At 35.8% G+C, this 13,408-nt stretch overlaps 1 protein-coding gene across 8 annotated transcripts in view; it reads left to right on the forward strand.

The window, feature by feature from the left end:
* Positions 1–13,408, forward strand: part of KIDINS220 (kinase D interacting substrate 220) — a 95,634-nt gene that overhangs the window by 15,880 nt on the left and 66,346 nt on the right. For 5 of the 8 annotated variants that reach the window (XM_045776000.2, XM_045776003.2, XM_045776004.2 and 2 more), the window contains exons 5-9: positions 4,005–4,103; positions 5,037–5,138; positions 7,774–7,872; positions 10,001–10,198; positions 12,184–12,282. In XM_045776000.2, the coding sequence (XP_045631956.2) occupies positions 4,005–4,103; positions 5,037–5,138; positions 7,774–7,872; positions 10,001–10,198; positions 12,184–12,282 (597 nt within the window). The remainder of the gene's footprint in view (positions 1–4,004; positions 4,104–5,036; positions 5,139–7,773; positions 7,873–10,000; positions 10,199–12,183; positions 12,283–13,408) is intronic. The other 3 variants (XM_045776002.2, XM_045776006.2, XM_045776008.2) reach the window with 1 other exon arrangement.

Consider the following 13,408-nt stretch of genomic DNA (forward strand, 5'->3'; position numbering starts at 1 on the left):
AAGTTATAACTTTCAGAATAATATTTATAAATTTATTTTAAAAATGTAATTGTGTTCAGACATGGCATCTATACACAAGTTTAACAAGATATGATTAATTATCTTAGCTCTTATTTGCTCCTGTCATCTTCTTAAAACATAAAGATGAAGAAAGAGATCATTTCTAGCTTATTTATTCTGCAAAACATTCAGCCTTTTCCAAAGTTGATTTTAACAGTGGAAGAGAGAAAGGAATTGATCTGCCTTGATGTGTAATGCACGTGCCACTTTGCTGATAACGCTTTATGAAGTGCAGGCAGTCTGAGTTCTTAAGAAACTGCAGCATTCTGCCATCTTGTACTTACTATTATTTTACACAGTGTGTTTACCTCTATGATCTTAAATGTAATCTCAGACTTAAGTAGGTGGTATATTTATTTTTACAGGAAGATACAGAACTGTTTATATCCTACTTATTTCTGAAAAGAAGTTAAAGTATATTGCTATAAAAGTTTAGGGAGAGAAGATCATGATGTCAGTATCCTAGGTAGAGGATGGGTTGGTATGGCAGGCAAGAGTAAAATGTGGTGTTCTCATCTTACTGGTATATAAAGTAGAAAGGAAATGTGTGGAGTTACCTAGTTCTCAATATTTTATTAAAGGCACCAAATCAGTTCATCAGATGAATTAATGTTAGGTACCTCTTCTATGCCTGGTCTCTTTATGTGCTTTAGCTTCTCTGTGGTTAATTGACTTCTCAGAACAATCCTCTGGGCTAGGGATTAATTTTGTTCTCAATGTATACAGTTCAGGAAATTGAAACTGGAAGAAGTGCCCTTTGCCCAAAGCAATCAGGCTGAGTTTTGAACCCAGGTCTGCCTTACTCCAAAGATTTTCTGCTCTATTGCTCTTCCACATATTTTAATAGGGAGTTAGGAACTCTAAAGTACACATTATGAATGTGTCAAATTTAGTAAGATTTGTACAAAATGACCTTAAGCTTTTTTAGTTTTCCATATGTTTCTTTATTTCCTGGGGAAACTGAAGGCTTTGTCTCCCTGAATAGTTAGTGTTGAGGGACCCTAACTTCACAGGATTGGGTGGGTGGTAGTAACTACTGACCTGTGAGGGAAGACAAAGTCCCTGGGACTTGTGTAGGAGAGGAGAGTGACCGCCAGGGGTTGTCTTGGGATTCAGGAAGAACCAGGATATAACATCTCAAAGTCTAGTGAGGATTTTTTTTTTTTTTAATGTAAGGATTTTTTTCTTAAGAGGACCTTTGTGGGCGCTAAACTAAAGGTATTCAGTTCTAATCTTTTCATTTTGCAAATTTGGGCATAGTTTCCGCCTCGATTGTTGCGTAGGGAGACATTACACAAATTAAAAGGAGAGCATGATATTAAAACAATTCTGGGCAGGCATTTTAAAGATTAAAATGTTGGTGTATGTAAGACTTGACTAAATGCCAAGCTCTATAATTCAACCTAGATAAATTGTCATCCTTTCCTTGTCTTTTATGACCTTGACCCTTTTGAAGATTACTCCTCTGGCATTTTTATTTTTTATTATTTTATTTTATTAAAAAAATTTTTTTTATTAGAAGGAGAGGGAGTGAGTGCATAAGAGCAGGGGGAGGGGCAGAAGGAGAGGGAGAAGCAGTCTCCCCGCTGAGCAGGGCACTGGATTGGGGGCTTGATCCCAGAACCCTGAGATCATGATCATTTGAGCAGATGGCAGAGGCTTAACCAGCTGAGCCACCCAGGTGCCCCTCCTCTGGCATTTTTAGGATGTCTCTTAATTTAGATTGTTTGATGTATCTCATGATTAGATTGAGATTGTGCTTTGTTGGGAAGGATAGCACAGAGATGGTATTCTCTTCTCAGTGCACCACTTCTAGGTACATGATAGCAAACTGTCACTGATGTTAACCTTGATCTCTTGGTTAAGGTAGTGTCTGCGAGATTTCTTCACTGTAAGATTACTATTTCCCCTTTTGTAATTGCTAAGTATTTTGAAGAAGATACTTTGAAACTATACAAATGTCCTGCTTTTGATTAAACTTTCACTCATTTGTTTTAACATCTACCAATGTATCTTTGGTATTATAATGGTGATTTTTCTACTTCCTTCATTCCCTATACATTGATTAATTTGGATTCTTCTGTAAGGAAGAGATCTTTCTCTTTCCATGTCTCTCTCTATGTATCTGTATGTAGTTAGATTATCTTTAGATATATATAGTCTGATGAGTATTTATTTTATTCTTTAGGTTATAATCTAGTTGTGTACTTACTTTCCTGCTCAGGTTGTTCCAACTTTGACCATTGGGAGCTTTTTTGCCCTTTGGGATGCCTTTTTTTTTTTTTTTTTTTTTAAAGCACTTCTTACTTTCTGGCATCACATACTTCAGGCCCAGATTTATCTTGTATTTTTCCTGGCTTATTTTCCTGGTTATCAGCCCTGGAATCAATCAGTTTTCCAAGGAACCATGGTTTCTTTTATTGGAAAATGGTATTGAGAAACCAGTATCTTGGTTTAGGTGTTAGGTGAGCTTATTGTTACTGGGGTATCACTACTTGTAGTCCTTCTCAGTGGATAGACATAGAAGAAAATATATGTCTGTATACTAACTCTTGTATATACATGCATCTATTTCTGTATTTGTGCATGTATTTTTCTTTTAAAGAGACCAGGTTGATACTGCCAACCCAATTCATTATAACCTTTTCCCTTTCCTTAATTTGTAACTCTTCTCTGGTGGTGAGAAATCTGGCTCTATTATCCACACAATATATTTACTTACTGGTTCAACTCTAGTATACAAATAAAGCAGTTCCAGAATTTCTAATCGATACTCTGAGAGAAACAGATTTACCAATACAGTGTTTGTGTACAGTTCTTTCTGTCTTTAACATTACAGTATTCAGTCAAAATATTGCTTTCCGAAGTTACCTAGGGTTAGCTTCTAAGTAGTTATGTGATTATGTGATTCATTTGTAATATAGTTAGATTCATTTGGCTCAGTCTGTATTCAATTTTTTCTTTCCATATTCTGGCTGATTTTTAAAAAATTTGCATACAGTAAAATTCACTCCTGTGGTGTACAGTTCTGTGGGTTTTGACAGGTGCGTAATGTCTTATGTCACCACCACGTTCTACACAGAGCAGTTCTACCACCTCAACAGTACCCCCACCCGCTCCTTTATAATTATCCCCTCCATCCACTCCTCAGCCGCTGGCCACCACTGATCTGTTTGCCCTTTCTACAATTGTGCCTTTTTCAGATCGGGGCAAGTATTTTTTTAATCTCCTTTTTGGTGATGATGAAAGAGACTCAGAAGGATTAAGTGATTTATGTTCTCAGAACCAAATGTGGATTTAAATGCTGGTTTAAAAAAAACCAAAACATTTATTTCTTTGTATGATTTGATTACATTGGTCTTTTTTACTGAATTGCATTATAGCTGAAGAGAAAATTGCTTAAAATAAAAAAGAAAAGAAAATTGCTCTTGTAGTTTAGAAAACAGAATGTCATCGTGACTTCATGGAAGTCGTGATCTGCAGATCTCTGCCTCAGTATCCTCTCTTTTTTAGCAAGAGGTGCTGTAATGATATGGGATTTACAGGATGTGTTTAAATGCGGGGGTTGAATATGATTGCTAGAAATCCTCTTTAGAAAAAGTCTAGACTCATACAGGAATATCTAGGGACATAGTGTTTCGAAGAAAAAATTTTTGGACAACCAAAATAAATCTTGGAAATTTGAAAAATCTAACATGAATGTTCTCTATTTTAGTTTCCATGATATAGTGAAAATTTGGAGTAATCATGTCTGGAATTAAGAGATTTGACTTATTTCAGATACTATTGTGTATTTGGGGAGCTTGGGAATTTAAAACTACATAGCAGTGCCTTAATACACCATGGTTTTGTATAGAAATATTTAAAGAAAGAACTTCATTAATGGCTTTTTTTTGCTTGGAGATGACCAAAAGTTTTCTCTCCCCCAATCCTTTTTTCCTTAGGGAGGATGGACAGCTCTTATGTGGGCATGTTACAAAGGCCGTACTGAAGTGGTAGAGTTGCTTCTTTCTCATGGTGCCAATCCAAGTGTCACTGGTTTGGTAAGCGTTCACAAAAATTTCACTGTAATATAAGTGGTAAGTTCTTTTAGGTAATACTTAAGGCTGATTATATTTTAGACTTCATATTGGATAGAAATTATCTAGCTCTTAAAAATAATAATGCAGGATGTGATTTCAAATCACAATGAGAATTTTTTTCTCAAGCTAAGCTTATTTCTCAGCTTTTACCAACAAAAAGGCAACTCTTAGAGCTTAAATGTTAATTGTAGCTATATAACATTTCAAAGTCATCTTGCCTGTTTTCTGTGGGTATGCATTCTTAATCTAAACTTATTTAAAGAAAAGGGGTGTTTACCAAATAGCCATACCATTTTTCTGTACATTTCTTTACATGGTAATACATGCATTACTACTCTGCTTGAGACTTGATCTCAGACTGCAGATTGAGAGATTATCCTTCTGATGGAGGACATCCTTTTATACTGTATACATATGTCAGATCATCATGTTGTACACTTTAAATATCTTGCGATTTTGTCAGTTATACCTCCGTAAAGCTGAAAAAAGGAGAAACTTACTCAAGTTAATAGGATTATATAAGTTATTGGAAGAATTATACCTTTCTCTTATTAGTCTTTCCTCTTGGCTAGATAATCATATTAAATACATTAATCTGTAAAAATAAATATATATACTTATTAAATATTATATATATAAATATATATGTATTTAAGGTTGAGTGCATTTTATTAGCTTACTGTGTCTTATGAGTATTATATGTTTTTGTAAAGTGCAGAATGATCTGTAACTTGATTTTTTAAAATATTACTTTGTATTACTCCCTTTATTATTTACTATTCTTAGCAAATGTGTGTTGTAAATACCCACCTAAAAGATTTTTCTTTCCCTCCCTCCCTTGCATCCTTCCTCTTCATCTCCGTCTACCTACTTCCCCACCTGCCTGTCTCCCAGCAGTACAGTGTTTACCCAATCATTTGGGCAGCAGGGAGAGGCCATGCAGATATAGTGCATCTTTTACTGCAAAATGGTGCTAAAGTCAACTGCTCCGATAAGGTAGGTCAGCGGGATCTTTCCAGGTTCCAGTCCATATTGTGTCTACTCAGTATGTGCAAGTTTTTACATATGATCTCATGAGACTGTGCTGGCGAATCTTCTATTTATATTTATGAATGTATTTTATATAGATAGATACCTCATAGGTGGATTCCTTACACATATTACCTACTGGATGTCCCTCCATTGTTTTTTTTACATCACATTCATCATTCTCTGAAAAATAGATAGGGATGATTCTATATTTTCATTACTTGAATTTTCTATTGTAACTCTTATTCCTAACTGTAGTCCTAAGCTGCTTTCTATGTATGGTTGCCAGAGTGATCTTTGTAAAATTTAGGTTTAGTTTTCTCTCTCTCTCTCATGCCTAAAATGCTGAAGACATCAATCCCTTGTATGATGTGTGAAGACAGGCCTTGACTCCCTTTCTGCCCTTTCTCCTGCCATCTGAACCCTAACACTGCCTTGCTTGTTAGACTGCCAGAGGATGTGGGTTCCTGGATTCATCTGTTTTTAGCCCTTCCATGCCTTTGTGTGTGCTCTTTCAGTGTAGAGAGCTCTCCCCTCCTCGTCTGCTTTACTTTCTGTTCATCCTTCACACTCATTTGCCATCCGCTTCAGAAAATTTTTCAGAATTTTGTTCTATTCAATTTTAAATCCTTAATATTCATCCTAAACATTTGATAAGTATTTATTTAATTAGAACTTGACACATTGTGGGCAACTGTAATCTTTTCAAATTAATAACAGTTCAGTGAAATATAGGAAAATAGCTAATAATTAGACATTTTTGATAATTGGAATATATTCTGAGCATAAATTTAAGTAAAACAGTATTGCTTAACCTGATGGCAATGTCGGGAATCATCTTATGTTAATCTGCATGGTGCTTTTATGGGTGTATACATATGTAGAAAAATCAAGTAGTACATTTAAGATAGATGTATTTTATTTTATTTATTTTTTTAGATTTTGTATTTGAGAGTGAGAGAGAGTGGAGGGAGGGGCAGAGGAAGAGTGAGAAGCAGACTCCCTGCTGAGCATGGAGCCTGACCCACCAGGCTCAATCCTAGGACCCTGAGATCATGATCTGAGCCAAAGTCAAATGATTAACCAACTGAGACACCCAGGTGCCTCCTAGATTGATGTATTTTATACACTTTATGTAGGTTATGCTCATTTTTAAAAAGTATTATCTAAAATAATAGGTTAACAAGGACTGTAAAGAGACTATTGCAAATACTTACAACGTGTCACTTAAAAATTTTATTTGGGACTGTTCGTTAATTCAGAATGGCTGTCTTCTATTTTTTTTTTTTTCTTTTCAAATTCTTGTTTAAACTCTAGTTAGTTAACATACAATGCAATGTTGGTTTCAGGAGTAGAATTCAGTGCTTCATCACTTAGCATACAATACCGCACTCATCAAGATTGGCTGTCTTTTAATGCAGACTAGTGAGGTTTTATTTTATGTCCGAAGTGGATATGGTTCTCTCTGTTGATGTTTCTGATTTGACACTTTAGTATGATGGTGAAATCTTTAATTTCTCCTTCTGGCCTATTGAGAAATGCTTTATATGACCTCGCATTCAGTGTCCCTCCAGAATCAGGTATTATGCTACTACTCTGTCACTCTGACATTTTGAGAAAATGTTTAGTACCTCCTGTGTGCAGTACCATGTATCTGTACTAAACACAGAAAATATAAAAACAAAGTTCCTCAGTCGTACTTGCCACGTTTCAAGTGCTCAATAGCCATATGAGACTAGTGGCTACTGTATTGGCCAGTGCAGAATTATAGAGCATTTCCATCAGCATAGAAAGTTTTGTTGGACAAGCCGTTATAGAAAGTAGGTGTTTATTACATGTTTATTTCAATCTGTAGTCTCATGTAGTTTAGGATCATTGTGGGTATTCATGTGTCTTTTGATTGCCAGACTCCCCAAAGACAGAGCATTGCTTTTATGCATAATGTACATTCTCTGATATCTTTTGAATCACATTCCAGCTAAAGGTGCTTTTAAGTGCAGTTTCTAGGGAACTTTATTTTATCAAGTTTAGTGGCTGATTTGCGGGTGGTGGTTAAGAGCACAGACTGAAGCAGGCCTGTTGGGGTCATGGGTCTTTTTCTACCTCTTAATAGTTTTGTGACTTTAAACCTGTAATTAATTTCTCAGGGCCTCATTTGCTCTCTGTGAAAAAGTGATATTTCAAATTCTCCTTTTTTGTGTGATGTGGATTACATGAGTTAACCCATGTAAAGTACTTAGAATTGTATTTGTCATTTGGTTGTTATTTTTGCCTATAGTCACACTGTTGGACTTTAAATTGTATTTCACAAGATACAGGAAGCAGTGAAAGCTTGTTGAAAATTAGAGGCTGTATGACTTTATGATGGAAAAATTGTCACTAATTATTGAAGTTAAAATTGGTTAAGTTTCATGTAGTGGTTAATCATCTCTTCAGGAGAAGGAGACTGGGGAAAATGTGGCTTATCCAGGATTAAAATTATAATTTGTATAAACAGTAATTTAAGAATACTCAATATGATTTTTATTAAAATTTGTGTTGAGAAAGTTTCTTTTACTACAGCTCTGATAATAATTTTACATTTATTATTAATTTTTTATAGTATGGAACTACCCCTCTTGTTTGGGCTGCACGGAAGGGTCATTTGGAGTGTGTTAAACATTTATTGGCCATGGGAGCTGATGTTGATCAAGAAGGAGCTGTAAGTATCTTTTCTGTTTAATAAACCCTGTAATAGAGATATGTTTTTAGTTTTAAGGGAGAGAATATTCTTTCTTAGTATATGTCTAGAAAATTTTCCCTGTAGTTCTTAAGTGATACTTAGGAAAAACAAGCATTTTCTTTCTACTATCCTGATAAATATATTATGTTCTAGATAGTGTGTACTGTAAATATATGCTTTTAAGGATCTGTTGCTAATGCATGTAAATTTTGGGAGGCTAAAACTATAAAGAACATCTTACAGTAATCTTACTATTGATTGAATCAGTAGTGAAATATTCTTTAAATCAATCAAAATAATATTATAATTTTTTGGATATTTTTAGCTGTGACTTATTTTCCTCCTCTAATAGATTTAAAAATGTCAGAGATCAGCCGTCAAAACCTAGAAAGCTTAAAAATTGGTTCAATACATCCTACCTAGTAGCAATTATTAATTCCATATTGAGCACCTGCTGTGTGCGCAGCCCTGTGCCAAATGTGCTGGGGGTACTGGAGAAGCCTAACGGATGGCTTTTCCCTTGAACTTGTGAGATTATGGTTAAAGGAAATGATATTTATGCACAAGAAATAATATAGAATATTCTTCATAAAATTAAGTATTCTATGAGATGAATCATAAAGTATTGAGAAGGGAAACTACCAAATCTCTGGCTGCATTGTAACAAAAGTGGACTCTAAATCACACTTGGCTTAATACCAACCAGTTCCTCCTATTTTCCATATTGGCAGATGCTACTAATTGCTGACCTTTACAGAGTATATAATATTTTAGTGCTATGTGGCTATGTGGAGAAAGAGCATGATTCTTTTTTTTTTTTTTTAAGATTTTGTTTATTTATTTGACAGAGAGAGACAGCCAGTGAGAGAGGGAACACAAGCAGGGGGAGTGGGAAAGGAAGAAGCAGGCTCCCAGCGGAGCAGGGAGCCCGATGTGGGGCTCGATCCCAGGACCCTGGGATCACGCCCTGGGCCAAAGGCAGACGCCCAACAACTGAGCCACCCAGGTGCCCCTGAGCATGATTCTTAGACGGTCATGAAGTTCATACCTTTCACTTTCCTTTTTTCTGGACAGTTTATCCAGAGGATAAGTGGCTTATTTCTATGATTTTTGATTCTTGCAGGATTTTAAAAGGCTATATTATTTTAATATGTGAGAGAATTATGACTCAGTTTGGGAGGCTGATCTAATGACTGAAATATTTCAATAAGGAAGTTATATGACATCTCAATATAGATCAGTTTTTCAGGAAGCAACCTTAAATACTTTTTTCGTTAATGAGTCAGGTTCTTCTATTAAGTGATGTATTGCTATAAATTAGATGTGCAGCTTCTATTTTTTTTTTTTAAGATTTATTTTTATTTAGAGAGAGAGAAAGAGAGCATGCAAGCAGGGGGAGGGGCAGAGGGAGAGAGAGAGAGAGAGAGAGAGAAAATCCACAGGCAGGCTCCCTGCCGAGTGTGGAGCCTGATGTGGGGCACGATCCCAGGACTCTGAGATCATAATCTGAGCTGAAATCAAGAGTTGGCCACTTAACCATCTGAGCCACCCAGGTGCCCCAGATGTGCAGCTTTTAAAAGAACCATAAAAATGAGATCATTTTTGAAAATGTGGTTTCTTGATCACTGTGAAAGACAGAAGAATATATTATACTTTACTGAAATATCCTATAGCTATTAATTCATTGTTTTACTTCAGTTTTCCTACAGATTTTTATTGTAAACAATTCTTTGTTTGAAGCCTGGTTCACCTTATTTTGGATTATTTTAATTTAGAATGTGTTTCCTTTTGAATCATCCCATCTCATCTCATTATATTAGTGAGAGGGTCTGTTTATTGTCAGCAAATCCAGTTTCAGATTATCATTTGAAGAGTTGAATGTTGTAACTATCCTGTTGACTCAAGAAAATTAATGTATCTTCAAAAACAGAAAATAGGCTCCCTAGCCGGTTTTGGTATGTGACTGGTTATTTATATTGGCATTTCTTTATCAGATATCACTGTTAATAATAGACCACCTTTTGGAAAACATCAGTTTTATAACTGTGGCATAAATCATATTTTTTCTAGATTATACTGATTTCTTGGGCTGGTTTTTGTTTTTTAGAATTCAATGACTGCACTGATTGTGGCAGTAAAAGGAGGCTACACACAGTCAGTAAAGGAAATTTTGAAGAGGAATCCAAATGTAAATTTAACAGATAAGGATGGAAATACAGCTTTGATGATTGCATCAAAGGAGGGACATACAGAGATTGTACAGGATCTCCTCGATGCTGGAACATATGTGAACATACCTGATAGGGTAGGTTACCTATTTGAGATTTTTCTTCTAGTGGTAACATGATGGAAGATTATCTTAACTTCTCACACCTTTCAGGATTCTTCATGTATGCCTTTTAATAAAAGATAAGTTTTATTTCTACCTCTGAAACTGAGAAGTTAAAATGTATTCAATCTTTGTGAAGGGTGTTCTTTTTAATCTTTGTCAGATAATTTTGTTACTGAAAATGTCACATGTATTGTTAATCTGTCACTGTCCTTGATGTCTGTGACTGTAGTGTTGCTCATGGCTGGTGTTATTCATTTTCCCAAGGCTTCAGTTACACTTAGAATTTTCAAAGTTGTACCTCTTGCTCTAATCTTTTCTCAGAACTCTACACTTGCATTTCCAACTGTACTTGAACTGTCTGCTTGAATGTTTGATGGGTTTTAAAAGTTACAGCAAAGCAGATGTCTTGTTTGGTTCATCCCAACCCTGCTTTTCCTTCAGTGTTCTCCATCTGAGTGAATGACATCACCATTCACCCTGTTGTTAACGCCCCAAGTTCTATGCATTAGCCTTGATTTCTCTTCCCCACCCACCACATCTAATTCTTCAGCAGGTCCCGTTGGCTCTACCTCCAGAACACATACTGTATCTGTCTACTTCCCTTCCCCCAGTTTTAATAGGTTGCTTCCACTACTTTTTTCCTTTCTAGAACAAACTGATCTTGTTGCTGCGTTAGGACCTCTTCACCAGCTATGCTGTGCTGGGAATGCTGATCTTCATGATCGCTGTGTGGCTGTTTCCTCCTTGTCATTCTGACCTCAGCTTAAATATGAGCTCCTCAGAAGATCTTCTCAAATGACCCAATCCAAAGTCACTGTCCAGTCACTTTCTATGACATCACTATATTTTAATTTATTTACATGCCATTTTTCTAATTTTTTATTTGTGTTTATTGTATGTTGTCTGTTTGTCTCGTCTAGACTGTCAGTTTTTCTAGAGCTGAGAACTTGTCTGTCTTGTTTCCCAATACCTAGAGTGGTACATGGCACGTAGTAAGGAATGAGATATTTATAACCTTGTATTAACTTACTACTCTGGCACCATATTAATGCTAACATTCTCAACTAAAATTGGTTTGCTTTGGGTTTATTTCTGCTTTTATTGTAGTAGTTAAGATACTACACAGGATGCTAAATTCAATAATCCTCAAGGACTTGCATCTTGATTTATAACCCATTGAGGTCCACTAAGGATTGAGGTGAGCCACAGCTCATAGACTTGCCCAACTCAAATTCCTACAACTGATTTGTAATTTAGAGTAAAAAAAAGTTATGCCCATTGCCAAAATAGCCATTTTACATTTGAAGTAGTAGGAAGATATAATTAATAATAATTGTTGTTTGGTAAATATAATTTTAGGGCAAAAGTTGTCTTTATGAGGTAATGAACTTCATCTAATCCTTGTCATGGGGAATGAGTCAGTCTTATGCACTGTTGGCTTGTAATGCCAGATTGCCTAGAATATGGATACTAGTCTGGGAACTACCCTCTCCCTTAAATGTGGTTATAAACTCACTGAAAGCCCTAGCCCTACAACTCCCTTTTTTACAATCCATGGCTTTCTTCATATAGCATTATTCCAACGGTGTTGTATTATGTTATTCCTGAATGTTCATTTGGTTCATTGACAGCTCTGGTGTCATTTAATTTAATGTACATTTGTAGTGGGAGGTCAGTCACCTTCAAAGAGTATGGCTTATTTTCTGGTAACTCGTCTGTCTAAACTTTTGTTGTAGAATTTCAGAGTCCTCATTTTTAGGTATAACCTGTCTCTTACTCTAGGGCTATTAATGTCCGGTATTAATGGTAGTTAACTAAAATTTTTCTCTTATTTTGAGGTACTCTTTTTCCCAAGAAATTTGCAGAAGAATATCTATTAATGTACGATTAACTTCAAAACAGTGTTTATTTGTTCTTATTATCAGTTTACCTTTTTTTTTTTTTTTTTCTCTTTTTAGAGTGGGGATACTGTGTTGATTGGTGCTGTCAGAGGCGGTCATGTGGAAATTGTTCGAGCACTTCTCCAGAAATATGCTGATATAGACATTAGAGGACAGGTGTGTGTGACCCCTGTGCTGCTGTCATCTTTGCCCACAGTCACTTGTACATGTTGGCTGATGACAATGTCATTCTTCTGAGTTTTCTCTGGAGATGAGCTAGTAGATCTTAATGTATTTAATGGATGCCTATATGAAGTTTCACTGCCATTATTACAGAATTTCTCTATTGATGTCATGTTAGATGACATTAGAGCATGTTCGAAGCTCATATTTTTCAAATACATCTCTCTTCCTAGTGTATAAATATATTCAGTCCTGAAATGAGTAGTTTATGATACTGAGACAGTTGCTGATACTTTGAATGTATCCAATTTATTTGTTTTCTTTAGTATTTTCCCTGTTTTGTCTTCTTCATCCATGTGTTGTTCTTCCATTCTTGCTGTTTTATCTTTCTTCTCCTTCTTCCCCATTCTGCTTGCCTTTCTTAGGACCCCTCGATAGTGCCCATGGACTTTGCTTAAGGCGGTCATAGCTCACAGAGCTACAAAGGTTACTAAGATTAGGTAAAACTCCCATAAACTTGTGAATTTATCCAATATTTCAAGAGCTTTAGGTTAAAAAAAATCTGTACTTAATAGTCCATTTTGTTGTCGGACAGCCTACATTTCTACTTAGTTTTCCCTTGAATTTAGCTTTTACTCAAATCTATTTTTGAATCAGGCTAATAAATATTATGCCAAATGCCATGAGGAACTTAACATGAAACCTTTACCTGTAAGAAATGTGTATTTTAGTTAGGGAGGTTTTACTTTGTTTTACGTTTATTTTTGTGTTTTTACATAAACATATAAAGTGATGCCTTTTGGTATAAGATGGTATTTGATTGATTGCCTAGTGAAACTTCCCACTATACCAGTCTTCAGGTGGGAAAAGAAGGCATTAAGGAAGGCTTTTGAGAGAAGGTAGAATTTGAGCAAAGTTTGAAAGATGAGTTAGATTTAGATAGGTAGAGAAAAGGAAGGCTGGTATTTCAGGCAAGGATAGTGGAATGATAGGATGAGGAGATTCAAGAAAACAGAGAAGGGAAAGACTGTACTCCTTAGCTGGCAAAAAGGTCAGGCTGGCCGCGGGCCAGCGGGGAGCGTGGCATGGGACAGAGGCAGAACTAGAAAGGGCTGGAGAG

Source organism: Ursus americanus, chromosome 7, assembly GCF_024610735.1.
Source record: "Ursus americanus isolate L20-20 chromosome 7, mUrsAme1.1.p, whole genome shotgun sequence".
NCBI classification, from domain to species: domain Eukaryota; kingdom Metazoa; phylum Chordata; class Mammalia; order Carnivora; family Ursidae; genus Ursus; species Ursus americanus.